Below are 15,207 nucleotides of genomic sequence, written 5' to 3' on the forward strand. Positions count from 1 at the left end.
GGCAAGCATATGGCACCTGCTCACTAAATGATAAATTTTTATTTTAGCCAAACTGAGTCTGTTTCTTTACCCCTAGAAACTTTTAAGAGCTAGCTCCAGCAACGAAACCCCAGTCTGTGCTCAGATTAGAGTTCACATGTCTAAAAACACTTCTAAAACTAAAGAACGTAATACAAATGAAGGGCTTTAACATTTTTAATCACTTGCTAGAAAAGTATCTTTTTGAAAGACTTGATTACTAAAGGCATACCAAGGATCTGTTACAGAAGACATAATCGAGACCTTTATTTTTCTTTCTAGGGCCACCGTCTTAATCAGAAAGGCTGGTAGTTTTCATTTAAGGACAAACAAGATCCCCTTCCTTTTCCTTCTTCTCCACTAACACAGTAAGAGGCTCCCTCACTGACTGAAAGGGTCAGATTCCTGGTCAGTTCCATGCCACAAACACCACAACACATACCCACCTGTACAGTGTTTTGTCATGTTCACTGAACTGATTCTGAGGAGTGGCTTTAGGACCAATGATGGGAGCACCTGGAGGTTTAGATGCTACCTCTGGAGGCTGCAAAACAGAATAAAAACATGCCCCAAGAACAGATAATTACAAAAGAGCTTCATTTAAGCAGGGGAGGGGGAGCTAAGAAGCATTCCAAACTGTTCCTTCACTGAATGTGCCCATGCAGCCAAGGCAGGAAAGGCATGGTTACATGCTTACCTTAAAACCAGCAGTGTGGTTTTCATCCTTCTTGCTCTCCAATGATGCAGATCTTTTGTTTTCAAACATTTTAACTCTAGTGAGCACAGACTGGGGTTTCATTGCTGGATCTTCCTCCTCTTCAGTCAGAGTTGGGGGTGGAGGCAGTGGTTTGGTATTTGAAGGCAGAACTTCTGGCTTGTGTTGAGATGCGGGTATTAGAGGAGGGACAACTGCAGCACCATGGAGAGGCTCATAGGGGCCTGCTTTAGAGGTAAATCCTTGTGATGGTACTTGCTCATAACTTCGTGGGTACTGGTCAAAATACTGTTTGGGTTCAGATGCCTTCGGGCCTGCTGAAGAATAGGACTGTGCTTCTGGTCTGTATCTATTATGCACGTCATATCCAGGAGTTGGTTGCTCTTCGTGTCGTAGGGTGGAGGTTCTGGGTGGCTGGTCATAGCGTGGTCTGCTGTCATAGGACAGAGTGGCCGGCTCTTCAAAACGTGGGTAATAGCCTCGTTCTGAGGACTCTTCAGGATGTTGTCTGGAGTCAAGGTCCCGAGGGTGCTGATTATCAAAAGAAGGCCGAGGCTGGTAGGGCTGTTTGTCATCATAATATGACCACTGCTCCTCGTACGTAGGAACGCGCTCTTCGTAGCAGAGACGATGATCGTAGTTTCGAGAACGCTGGTCTGTGTAGCTTGAGGAGTCGTATCTGTATGTGGGCTGCTCGAGGTCTCTGCTGGCTTGTTTCTCTACATATGGGGGTTGGGATTCGTAGCTCAGATTAGGGTCCTTGTCTGGCCTCTGCCCTGGGTGACCAGCAGGTGGCTGTTTCAAAACATGATTCTGTCTCATCATTTCCTCAGGATAGGGATCTTTTCTATACACCTGTATAAAAAATTCATGTGTAAGTACAAAGGCTTGTTTTCAAGTCTAGTCTACCTTAAGAGACGAAAATATAATTATATTATATATGAAAATGGTATGTTCTACCACTTATTACACCAAGACAAGAAAGAGATTAGTGAGAAAGCTAGTTTAAGTGAAAGCTCAAAATTTATAATGCAGGAAGGGGGGCTTTTATGTTTTAGCATGTTCTAAATGAAAAGTGAGTTAAAGATAATTAATTATTAAATTTAGCAGAAAATTAATACACTGAACTACTGATTCCACTTGATTTGGACATCAAAAATAAAAATCATAAAGAAAACTTATGGACACCGTAATTTACAAAACACGAAAATGCTTATGATGAGTCACAACTACATATCATAAGGAATTCTAAAATACTGAAAGCCAAAAAATAAAAATAATAAAAACATAAGCACAAATACCAATTAAAAGGCCTGTTTTCAAATTATCAGTATACCACTGGAAGCCATGCAAACTATGAAACTGAAATGACTCATATTGATTCGAAAGCACTATGGTGTATAAGCCCACAGTAGAAAAGCAAAAGGAACACTTAAAGGGCAAAGCAAAAATGACCGTGTGCTAGACCGATGGAGAGCGGCAGATGAGGGCAACACTGCAGCACAGGTACCTTTGCTGGGTCTACATGCGACGGCAATGATGGCTCTTGATCTCTTAGCATTATGTGAGCTGCCTCAGTACTTGGTGTTCTTAAAGAATCAGCTTGTGGTGAGTAAGATGTGGAAGGAACTGGGGTGGGCCCCTCCAGTCTGACATTAGTTAAAGGTACATTATGGTTAACAGCAGAGGTTGATGATGCTGGGTTTGTTTCAGGCGAAAGGTAAGGGACTGGAGATGAGGCTTCTGCTTTCTGCGAAGTGTTTAAAATATTTTAAATATAGTGTTTTTGTTTACTGCTAACTTCCCACTTCCATTTATAGGGGTTGGTAGACATACATTTTAAGTGTGCTGAATAACAAAACTATGACCTCACATCCTCAATTAAAAAAAAGAAATTCAGTATACTGCTGTGTAAGACGAACACACAAAATTTAGAATTAAGTCCTTGGTATTCTCAAATCGAAATTAAAGATGAATTCTTAATCCAAAGAAAGGACAAAATATATTCTTCAACTCAATCACCACATTCTAAAATTTAATAATGCACCTCTAACTACAAAACGTTGAATGCTTGCTGCTTACCTGTTGAGAGGCTGTTTTAAATCCAGGGGAGTCTATTCTATGAACTGGTTGTGGCTGCGCTTGTGGTGAATAAGGAGGATATGTTTGGTTTTCATGATGCATTCCAGAGGAGTCCTCTCTTACAGGCTCAGAGGACCGTGTAATGGCAGACTCCGGTGGAGTCCCAACCTCATCATTAAGAGTTTCATCTAGTTCTTGATCAGTGTAGGCCCCGCCTTCTGTATCTGTGTCTTCATAGTCAGAAGTGTGTCTACTGTCCGTGCTATACATTGAGTATTCACTACCTGGGGCTGACAGGTAGGACAGACGATCATCATGCAAATCAAGGTCATCACTTGTAGCACCATCCGCCTGGGTCAAATAAAAGTAAATTAAAAATTTTATTCAGTAGTTCTTTAAGAGATGGCCTTTATTTTACAAGGGAGATTGAAAAGGATTTTTTCTTTGGAGAAATCACACCTATTTCTCGAAACTTCTGGCGAGGAAAGGTCAAGAAGATTGTACAAGCGCACATGCAGACACACAGAGCACCCTTTGGGATCAGAAGGGCTTGGAAGAATGAAATGTTGGCTGCTCGGCCACAGCAGAGCTGGACTCTGAGGCTCAGCCCCAGAAGTCAATGAAGGAACCCTGACACTGCTCAGGTTTATAAAACCTAATCAGTCACTAGTTTATCAGCCCAAAGCAAGGTGAAGAGTGAGAATGCTACCAAACCAAACTCACAGAAACAAGGACACACTGACAGAACAGCGCATTTAAGAGTTAACTATGAAAATAAATGCCATAGTTCAAGTAAGAGCTTACATGTTTTTATATATATATACACATACATACATACATATATATATATATAAAGAAAACTACTTTTAAAAACATTGTATTTGGTCAAGTTTTTGTAAAACACAATGGAAAAGCATCATCACCTAAGTGCCAGTTGCCTCATTATATTAAGAATTATTGTCTTCATCATTTTTCACAGATGTAGTATCCAATGGATGGTGAGGGAGAAATGCCATTATGTTTCTCTTTTGTAAGTAATTAAGATCTGAGTTGGTTTTTATTAGTCTACATTATCTTCTGAGTAGACCAGAAAGAAAATGAGAAGCATTTGAGGGAAAGGAATCTAAAGAGTTGCATCAACAGGCTGTCATCAGATACTAGTTTGAAAACTAGTACCTGGATTAATTAGCACAGTCCCTGAAGATCTTGCCTGGACACTGTGCCCAGCTGGGTAGGAGAGCTGAAGGACCTGGAATCCAGAATTCAGACAATCCTTCTTCCATTTTAAGCATAGACTGAAGGACAAACATAAGGCTTGGGCCGCCTGAATGGAACATTCCACACAGTCTCATGCCTGGCTCCCTTAACAGCCTGACCCTGAGTACTGCCCTCCAGATAAGAAAGACTAGGGTATGTGAGGTGTCCCAGGGGCTCTGGTTTTCAACAGAGTACCTCTTGGGCTCAGGAAGTGAGCATTCCAGGGCTCTGCTCTATGTTACAGCAGTCTCTCTCCCATCGAAATCTCAATGGCCTCTCAACTCTATAATGGCTGCTGCAGAAGAGAAGTCTTTTTGCTACCTACTCTAACCTTTAACTCACCAGGGTTCTGGAAGACTATAACCCAGCAGCCAGCCAGGGAAATATTTAAGTCCTTGGAGAAGAATTAACTTGGAACTCACCAATCCACCTAGCCTTTGCAGTGGTATGAAATGCACAAGTGAGCAAGAACCATGGGTTGCGCTGACCAAGAAATGACATATGCCTACATGTTAAGAAAGTCTCAGGATGACTTTTCTTGGTTTAGTAAGGAACACATAAGACTGTGTCAGATCTTGCAAAAAAGAACTCTTTCCAGCAATTAGACCAGAGTAGTTTGCTCAGGCAAGTCAATGTGAAATGAAGTGGTTTTGGTTTAAGAATCTATTATAAAATATACTCGACTAGAAGGGGCAGGAGATCTATGAAGCTTGATTTAAATTGTAACAACCTATTCTGATCTACAAAATGCATCAATCTATTCTAATAATAAATGATCTGTTTTTTCCTCACATAAGTTAGGGGAGTTGGACCTGTATTTTAAAATCCAAGCTAAGACAGGAAGCACACAATAATATCACGAAAAGAAATCATAGAAAATTAAGATTTGTTGATAAAAAAAAAACCCTCAGGTAGGCAGATACTATACGTTGTGCATTTATAAACTAATTTCATTTCGGGAATCACCAATGCAAGCTATTAACCATTCTACCTGACAAAGGCTGCTAACAGAACTGTGTTTTTACAGATGAGTATGGAGAGGACTGTAATCCTTTGTATCAAATGCCATATGAGTGAAAATTAGTAATAGTGTGTTTCTGTAAAGTGATGCAGTGGTTTTTTCTACCTCGATTTGTCTGTCAAGTGTCCCAGCTGATACGCCAGTTATTCAAAGTGGTCTGATGATCTCATATGCATAGTCCATCCCCTAAAGTGGTACTGAGGAGAAAAACCACGATTCTGACACATTAATACAGGTGGGAAGAGCAGACCAGACACGACCTCTAGATGTAAACATTTTAACATCAATTCTTGCAGAGGTTGTGTTTTCTGGATAAAGGGCACAGTGGTCCTAAGCATGCAGCATGCACTGCTAGAGCATCTGTAGCCATAGCCAGGCAGAGGAAAGTAGGGGCCATGCAGGGGCCAAACACAACAAAAACCAAGCCAAGGAAATATTAAAACAAAACAAAACAAGAGATATTCTCAATCTTCTCTAGCAACCAAAACTTATTAATATTGTACTGAAGGTAAAAGATATTAAAAACAGAAGTTTCTTTCAGCTGTATTAACTTGCCCAATAAAATGAACAGACCTTTCCCATCAAAGACTGCTATAAGACCAGAAAGACTGACAGAAAGTAGTTATTTTAAAGGTGGCCATTTGAATGTGTATGAAAATCAAAATTTGTATCTAAAAAGGACGTATTGCTCTGTTCAGGATCTAGTATGCCGTAACAATATGAACAGGTACTAAGTGGAAAAAAAATTCCCTAGGTAAACAAAGTAATAAAATAGGTTCTTTACTTACAACTTCTCAAAGCCTTTCCTATGCTGGTGGATACAGTGCTGCCCCTCACTGTGCTGTCCGCCCCTCCCAGGGGGCTATGGCTACAGTATTTCCCACCCATTACCTGCCATTAAGAGTTCCTTTTTCCTCCAGACCAAGTCCTGAATCTCATGTGCAGAGAAGAGCACTTTGGGGAACACGGACCCAGCCACCCAGCCCACTCAACTCTCCTCACTTTCAGAGAAGGAAAAAAAAATGAAGCCAGGTTCTGAAAGTCATTGCTCAGACAGGGGCAGAGCCAGAACTCTTGCTCTTTTAGTTAGCATTTGAGAGCTCTCTGAGAGAGCACCACTGAAGTGGTAATTCAATAGATGGGGAAATTTCAGAACCTTTTACTATCAAAAACAACTTTCATGACCCCTACATACAAATTATAAAAACTTAAAAGCAAACTCTCCCCAAATTACTCTAATGTACTGATCTAATCAGAAGACAATGGTAACTCTCAAAGCCATCTCTGATTAGTCATATCATCTACTGTAAGGGTTAAGTAACAGGAAGTTTCTTACCTTTCCCTCAGAAACCCATACCAACTGGTTCTGTTGTTGTTGAATTGCTTCTTTCAATGCACCATACCAACCATCATTCATTGAGTTTAGGTTAATTGTAGCTGAAAATAAATGAACAACATTGTTTTACAATTAGAACACTGTCAAAAGCCAGAATTCATTCAACCCGAATGCATCAGCTCAATCATCATTTCTTAGTTATTTGAAGGAAAATGTTTGAGGACACACACCTTTGAATTTTCTATTTTGGCAGTGTACATTTTGACTCAAACAGCAGCTGTTAACATAACAAAGTTTTCCAAGGCAAAGGTTATATATAGCTTTTAGCATTTGAACAACACAATACTTTTGTCTACATATTGTTGCCTAGATATTTTAAATTACATGAAGGCCTTTAATATACTCACTTGTAAAAAGATGGTGATTATTTTTACGAAGTTTATGAGACCGTTCATATAATTTCCTGGCACTTTTCCGAGATTCTGGACATAACCTCATCCTCATAGTTTTCACACCTTGCTTAGAATCAGGGTTAAGGAATACTACAATTGGATACCACTGGGCATAATTGAGACGATCAACTGCATTTGGTGTTACATCTAATAAAGCATGTTTGTCCTGGAGGCACACACACACACACAAAAACAAACAAGGACACAAGATACTGTTAATTAAGAATCATCACCTTCAAAAAAAAGTCACAGCCTATGGGTGATGGACATTGGGGAAGGTATGTGCTATAGTGAGCACTGTTTAAGACTGATGAATCACAGATCTATACCCCTGAAACAAATGATACATTATATGTTACTAAAAAAAATAAATAAGCAAAAAAAAAAAAAAAGTCCTTTGAAAGGGGGCAGCCTAGACTACATTCCAATGGTAATGGACCTTTAATCGGGCTCCAAAATGTCTCAAGAGTATGTCAGAAAAATTTGTAATCAGAATTCAATACAATTTCTGGCCCAATTTTTTAAAAAAAACTTCATCAGCTCACTTTAAGATAGCCCCAATACTTGCAAGTTGACAGTATTATCTGTGTTCTGTAAAGTGAAAAAGAGTGTAAGAATTTAATGTTCCTGACGTGATCTTATAAAGTAACAATATATTCCCTATGCATATAAATATCTTTTGATGCATGCAATACTGTTTCATTGAAAGTTATTGGAATGCCCTTCAGCAGGGGCTTAATCTTCTTATGGTAGACCAGTAATACTTTTAGAAAAGCTACTTTACTACTTCCAAATTAACTAAACTCCATCCCACTCCAAAATACAACATTCACAGATTATAATGAAATAGGTCAATTTTTTAATAACGTACCTGATCTATTATTTGCTTTATGGTATGAAGGCGAATAATGCCAGAGCTACGTTGGTCAGTTCCAGCATCTCGTGGTTCACTTTCTATTCATGACATCAGAGGACAAAAACAAAACATCAAATGTGCATTGGTTAGACCAGTTTCTCAACTACTGGGCTCTTCCACAGGCTGGGCTCTGTAATACTTAGTTATAGGGGCTGTCCTGGGCACTAGGGCCTGTTCAGCAGCATTTCTGGCCACCTCCTGCTACATGCCTCCCGTCTACATTATGAACAATAAAAATGTCTCCAGGAGTGGCCAGTATCCTAGTGAGGCAGAACTGCCCCTGGCTGAGTACCACTGGGTTAGATTAACACTTCCCAACAATTCTGGGATTAGAGAAGGCAAGTAAGGCACTTGCTTCAGGAGCAATATTCAATGGGGTGCCAAAAAACCTCAGCAATCAAGTACTACTTTGCTGCAATATGTATGAAAGATCAAAATTAATAATCTACAATAATCAGTAAGTGAAATGAGTAAAAATTACTTAAGACTGTCACTTGGTCAAGAAAAATTGTCAAACATGGCAATTCTTTCAATTGAAAATGAGATTTTAAAAAGTAAATTTAGGGGCACCTGGGTGGCTCAGTCGTTAAGCGTCTGCCTTCGGCTCAGGTCATGATCCCACATCAGGCTCCCTACTCCACGGGAAGCCTACTTCTCCCTCTCCCACTCCCCCTTCTTGTGTTCCCTCTCTCGCTGTGCCTCTCACTTGTCAAATAAATAAATAAAATCTTAAAAAAAAAAGGTAAATTTAAAAATAATATTGATTAGCTTGCTTCCATTAAAGGAAAATAAAATTATCAATTCTATTTTGGTATAAATAAAATATTTAAACTTGAAATAATGTGAGTTTTAATACACGTTTTTTATGTTTTCCAAAAATTTTCTATGTTCTGGAAAAAGACATTAAAAAAGATGTAAAAATATGTATGTATGGACACACTGTTTTTCCTTTTGCCTAATGCTCTAGAATGGGTTGGTGTGGCACTATTTCCAAATGTCTTACACCCTGTTAACATGCAGAGAAAATGACATTATGTGTACGGCCAAGAGAGATAAACTTAGGGGGCCTCTTCTGGGTGGCGCCCCATCCAGCCACTGGGGGCTGATGGAATCAATACCTGGGCAGGTCCACAACCCATCAGCAACAGTGCTGTAGCAGACTGGCTGGGGAGTTCTGGGTTAGAGGCCTTTTTGGAACCTGGGAGCAGAGAAGGCTGTTAATTTGTAACTGAGACAGCCTGTGGTTTCACACTGGCAACCTGTCCCTCCCTACTGGTGTATAAAATGCCAAGTGCAGCTTGAGCCAGTTACTAACCAAAATTCTCAGAGGCCCAATTTACACGAAGTTCTCCACTAAAAAGGCACAGCAATGCTTGTGACTCTGGTCACAAGGAAAGCTTGAAAGGCAAAGAGGAGCTCTGGAGTTTCAGATCAGACAAAATCAGAGATTTGGAAGGACAAAGGTCACACTGAAGGACAAGCTGAATGACTCCAGAGAATGAGACTATCGTTAAGATAAAGCTCCACGAGCAAACAGGGCAAAATTTCAAATGTGGTGAACAGAGAATTAAACAGAGAGATCAACTGCGAGTTTTGGCTGGAGAAAATGCTACTAACTCTTTAACAAAAAAGACTCTCATTGGACTTGAGAGGATACATAACTAAACTACCTGAATCCTTTTTAAGAGCCTGGCTGAAGTATAGAATAAACTCAATTAAAGCAATCAATTACTCCCTCACACAGAGCTTTACAAGTCTTCACACTTACTTTTCCTAAATTTAAAAATGCTAAGTTTGGTTATGGGTGGGGTCATCACCAACTTCTTTAGGCCAAATGTTACCTATAAAACGATGACCCAAAAAAACCTCTTCTGAAAAAACTAACAAACTGAATGGGGAATCAGAAATAAACTTCCTAAACTTGCTCAAATTTTACTATCATTTGTCTGCAAATCTTCTCGGTTTCATAAAATAAATACCCTCGTTCAACTTCGCCAACAACCCAAGTGAAAAGCAATATAATAAAAAAAGGCAATGCTCTGATTCTTTAAAAGTGTTAATGCGGGTCTCATCTAGTGACAGTAAGAATGACAACTACAAATGTAGGCACAACCCTTTGGAAGGCAACAGCGATCATACACAGCAGTAACCAGAAAATGCTCATGTTCCGTAGCTTATTCCTGCCTGTACTTGGGAATTCTAAGAAAATTATCATAAATACGGGAAAAGCTATATTCCTGAGGAATTAAATCCTTTGGGAAACAAAGCAGAGCAGAAACAAGCAAGTAAAACAGGGACAGATTTCTGCATCCTTTATAAAAGTAAAATATAAAACTGAAACCAACTATGTATAAACAACAGAAGACTAATCAACTGAAATTTGGTTGCAGAATGAATAAAAAAAAATAAGGTATTATCTATTAAAAAGGAAAAGAGAATAAATAAAGTTCCACACAAAAGTTGGCTTACAAACAGTAGTAGGGTGGAAGAAAATACAATAGGATAAAATTTAGGATGATGATGATATATGTCATTAATTTTCTAAGCTTTCCAAATAGTATTTCTATAATTAGAGGAAAAAAACAATTTAAGCTTTTATATATAGCTTACAGCAAGCCAAAGTGGTCATAACTAAGTCTGTACATTTAAAGTACCACAAGAGCTAAACTAGTTAAATACTAAAAGAATCTGTAAGCAAAATCTGCTAGGCATTTAAAGCACTATATCTTCAATATTTATATTTGATACTAACTTATTAAAAATGCCTACAATAATAACTGATGGCATGAACCATGCTTTTATTGCTCTTTTTATATACTTGTCTCTGTTAGCTCAATGACCGAAAGCACTGGACTGAAGCCAGGAAGGGTTGGGTTCAAAGTTGAGTTTTGTCACTCATTAGCCGGGTGTCATCAGGAAAGTTTATAAAGAGGCTGGCTGGTGATGGCCCCCACCACCCTAGGACTTAAGCTGCTCAACTTCAGAATGGATACGCAAATTAGTATTTACCCCATGGTGATACTGTCAGGATTTATTAAGCAAGACTGTGTACAATTTTCATATGACACCCAGAGCTTCATAAATGGTGATTCTTTTTATTATTAAAGGGAATTAAGAAAACGAGGACACACACTCAAATTTCCCTCCAAGTTAAACAAACTAGGTAAACTGCAAATTTTCACTTACAGAAAGTTTTATTTCTATTAAGGGAATGGATCAGACCCATCCTTTAGAGGAGTACCAAATAAGGTAATACCCTCAACCTCATCTAAGTCCGTCTTAAAGCCACTTACTCGCAATCTGATAAATATCTGGTTCCTCTCTTGCCAGTTTTTCTCTGGCAACATCAGCTATAGGTCCAAAGATAGTCACAGGCCTCAGAAACCCAGCTGGGGAGAAATTCAAAGAAAAAATAACACAGTTTATACTTTTTCTTTCTTAAGCACATTGACATTAAATGGTAATAAGGTTAATCTATAAAAAATAAACTACCTTCTCGGAGAACAACTCGTTCATAGGCTGGAAACTTTGTTTGAACTGGCTGAGCTGACAAATCCTCTCTGCTCTTTCGAAGATTTCTCTTGGAACTGCGAAGACCCCGGAATCTCCAGAAGTCAGCACGGTCTCCCCCAGCTGTTTTCGGAAGTGTGTACTGTACACTGGCTAACTGCTCAGCCCTGGCCAAGACAGAATACAGACAGATGGATAAATATATTAAAAAAAAAACAAAATGGAAAAAGATCCATAGATGAAACAAAATGTCAAAATACTGGACAGAACTTTACATGCAGTTTAAATCTTAATGGCTAAACTAAGATAAAGAAGTTTTGGGGCATCTGGGGGGCTCAGTGGGTTAAGCATCTGACTCTTGATCTCAGTTCAGGTCTTGATCTCAGGGTCGTGAGTTCAAGCCCCACATTGGTCTCCACATTGAGCATGGAGCCTACTTAAAATAAATAAAGAAGTAACAAAAAAATAAAATAAATGAGTTTGTACAACTAAGTCAGTCATACATAGATAGAGTGAATACAATGAAAACTAACTCTTTACATTGCCAATATTTCCCAATAGGATTCAAGTCTTCCATCATCATTTACTTAACTTATTCTATGAGAAGTATCCAAACATTCATACCTGTTCTTATTAGGGATGATGCCTCGTTCTACTTCTTTATGATTTTTGCCAATTCGAATAGCAAGCCAAGAGCCTAGTTTCCCATTGTACAAGGTATCCACAACACGAAACACTTCTCCTTTGTTAAAACTAAGTCCATAGGGAGATTCCTTTTCATATTCAAAATGGGTTCTAATATAGAAAGAATCTCCTACATCTGATTCTACGATGCGACGATAAACTAAAAGGAATCAAAACAAAAACATTATCAATAGCTAGTAAGATAAGAAATTACTCTGAATAGATAATGTGAAGATGCTGTAATAACAAAACCAGCAGCATTCACAACATATGTTGGATCCTTCCCGTGTGTGAGGTACCACATTAGGCATTCTATTTCATGTACAGCACCATTACCTCATGAAATAGGAATGCTTAGCACCTCCATTTTGCAGATGAGGAAAGTAACGCAGAAACAGATCAAGCAACTTGTCCAAAACCACACATAGTGCTATTTATATCATCTAACTTAATTTTGTTGCAAATATTACAAATATTCCCGTTTTTCCTAAATAAGTGGTTCTCAAATGAGGGTAATTTTTCTCCCCCAGGGGATACTTCGCAATATCTGGAGACATTTTTGATTGGGTATGTGTGCTACTGGCATCTAGTGGATAGAGACCAGGGATGTTTCTAAGCATCCTACAATGCATGGGTCAGCTCCTACAAAAAAGAATTATTTGGCCCAAAATGACAATTAGTGCTGAGGTTGAGAAACCCTGTTCTAACTGAAAAGTGTAGCTGCCTAATCAAAGAAAATGAGGCATTCTCTTTACTTAATGCTAACAAAAATGTATTGCTTAGACAACATTAGTAAAAAATTTGGAAGCTAACTGTATACTTTTGTATGGTTCTGATGGCTAATAAACAACTAGGATTTTTCTATGCCTTGTGAACGGCTGGATGGATAGCCTTCTACTTAAACTAGAATGTCATAAAGATTGGTCCTATAATCGTGTTTTCTGAGCATAGTGTAAGACTGCCTCTAAGTGACTTAAACTCTGACATTAACAAATCCATTTATCACTCAACTTTGATTTATTTAAAAATGGAAATTAAAATCCCTATTTAAGTTCTCAGAATTCTATAGATTTTCTCCATTTTCTGACAGTATCTCACCATCTTTCTTCTTCTGAGCCAATATGGTCACTTCTTCTCCTTTAGGGAGGTCAAGTAGGAAAAGGACAGCTTCTTCTCTTATGATGTTTGTGAAATCTACATTGTTTACCTGTTAAAATATATTTCACAAATTACTCTTGGCCATATTTTAAGATTACAAAAGTACTTATCTACACAGAAAAAAAGATTCTCAGACTACCTAATTTGGAAATATCACAGCTTTCAGAGGGAAAAAACTGACTTTCCTTTGGAGAAAAATAATATAATTTAAATTATGTAGAAACCAAGTAAAATGAGTAAAGGTGTAAATTCATTTAAAGAGTGGCCACAATGCATCCTGGCATTAATGGTCATCTACTGCAAAATCTAACCAATTTAGACCAAAAAGACAACTCCTAATTCCAAATATTTATTATAAACTCTTTAGCTTTAGGTTTTGAAATTATAAATTCCATGAATGTAACTTAAAACTAATATAATGTTGTATACCAATATACCTCAACAAAAAAAGATTTTAATTCTGTGAATTTAGTAATAGAGTCTTACTTTTTACTAGTCTCTGAAAAAGAAGTCAGAAGGAAATAAGATAAAAAGAAACAGGGTATGCATTGTCCCAACTCTGTAAGAGCATCTGTATGATGTAGGCTCAACGTCTGCAAAGTCAGTATGTACTTATATCAGAAGCTCTTAAGGACCAAAGGAAACTTATCAAAATGTTACTGGTGACTATATGCATGATCACAGGTAGATTTTCTTCTTTTTACCTTACGAAAATTTTCCACATTAAAAAAAAATTAGCATGCACTACTTTTATGATATAAAACAAAAGCAAATTATTAAAGAAATAATTTTAAAATGTTGTACATAAGGGTGCCTGGCTGGCTCAGTTGGTAGAGCATGTGACTCTTGAGCTCAGGGTTGTGAGTTGGAGCCCCATGTTGGGGGTAGAGCCTACTTAAAAAGGAAAATAAGAGCTTTAAAAAAATAAAATAAAATGATATATGTATGCCCTGATTATTTCAAATAGGATATGAGGTGGTTAAGACATAGGTCTGTTTAATTTCTTTAGTATAGTGAACATCATTCTCCATGTTGTGTCTGAGTACAATGTAAATATCACCAGGAGGAATCAAAGTTCAGTGTCAGATGGAAGCCAGTAAGTCAAAGATGATAGCTTGACTTTCACAGGAAGTCTGAAGGGAAAGGACAGATGGTGGACAATGGCCACAGCAGCTGGCACAGTGGGGAGGGGCCTCAGGCAGAGCTCAAAAGTGAAGATTCTGATGGTGGGCTGCTGACATGAGCCCTCAAAATCGAGATGGAGACCTGTAGCAAGAGAGAAGCAGGGAGCTGCTGACACTCTCCATGCTTTAGAAGAACCATTAAGGAAGACTGGAAAAGAATTTACAAGATTAAAAGAGCACCAGAATGACAGTGTTAGGGAATCCAAGGAAGAAAGCACTTCAAGAAAGATTACTTAAGACAGTCAAAACACTGCTAGGAAATAAAGGAAAACGAGGGCTGAGGGTGCCATTAGGTCGACGATGGCTTATGAAACTTCAGATTGAGTAATGGTTATGACGGAAGTCAGACGATAAAACTTCAGGACAGCAACAACTAAAAAGGAAGGAGGGTAGGGACTGACAACAATTTCAACAGCAAAAGGAGAGAAGTAAGCCAGTGGAGGATGAACGAAGAGCCAGAGGAGAGGGAAAGAGAAAAACATGAGCAAAGCAGCAAGGTTCTGATCTGGAGACTGAATCCAGGACAGGGGGCAGGAGGTAGCCAAACGCAGGAAGACCTGAACAGAGGTGGCAATGACAGTCTGCGCTGGAGAAGTGGTGCAAACAGGAACTCACATTTCATAGATAATGATCTTCTGGTTAAAACAGGACATAGTTTATCCACCAAGAGATTTGGATGTTTTAAGGAGACAGATAAAGATGATACTATATGACTGGACAGCATCGCTTATGGCAAAGATAGAAAAACAACATCAAAAGAAAAGAAACCACACCTAAGCTGGGCTTTCTGACTCCTGTAACTGGTCCTGTCTCTTGTGGGGTATGAAGCTTCAGAGCCAAGGCAGCTGACACATTTGTCCAATGGACACCCCAT

The 15,207-nt window shown here is 38.6% G+C and overlaps 1 protein-coding gene across 1 annotated transcript in view; it reads right to left on the reverse strand.

Annotated features, from left to right (window-relative positions):
• The window catches only part of TJP1 (tight junction protein 1), a 255,838-nt gene that overhangs the window by 30,286 nt on the left and 210,345 nt on the right, over positions 1-15,207 (reverse strand). Inside the window, 11 exon segments of the mRNA XM_027569943.2 lie at positions 465-562; positions 716-1,588; positions 2,244-2,483; positions 2,816-3,166; positions 6,430-6,530; positions 6,837-7,047; positions 7,753-7,835; positions 11,091-11,186; positions 11,290-11,474; positions 11,932-12,151; positions 13,090-13,198. Of these exon segments, the coding sequence (XP_027425744.2) occupies positions 465-562; positions 716-1,588; positions 2,244-2,483; positions 2,816-3,166; positions 6,430-6,530; positions 6,837-7,047; positions 7,753-7,835; positions 11,091-11,186; positions 11,290-11,474; positions 11,932-12,151; positions 13,090-13,198 (2,567 nt within the window).

Source organism: Zalophus californianus, chromosome 6 (assembly GCF_009762305.2).
Source record: "Zalophus californianus isolate mZalCal1 chromosome 6, mZalCal1.pri.v2, whole genome shotgun sequence".
NCBI lineage: Eukaryota > Metazoa > Chordata > Mammalia > Carnivora > Otariidae > Zalophus > Zalophus californianus.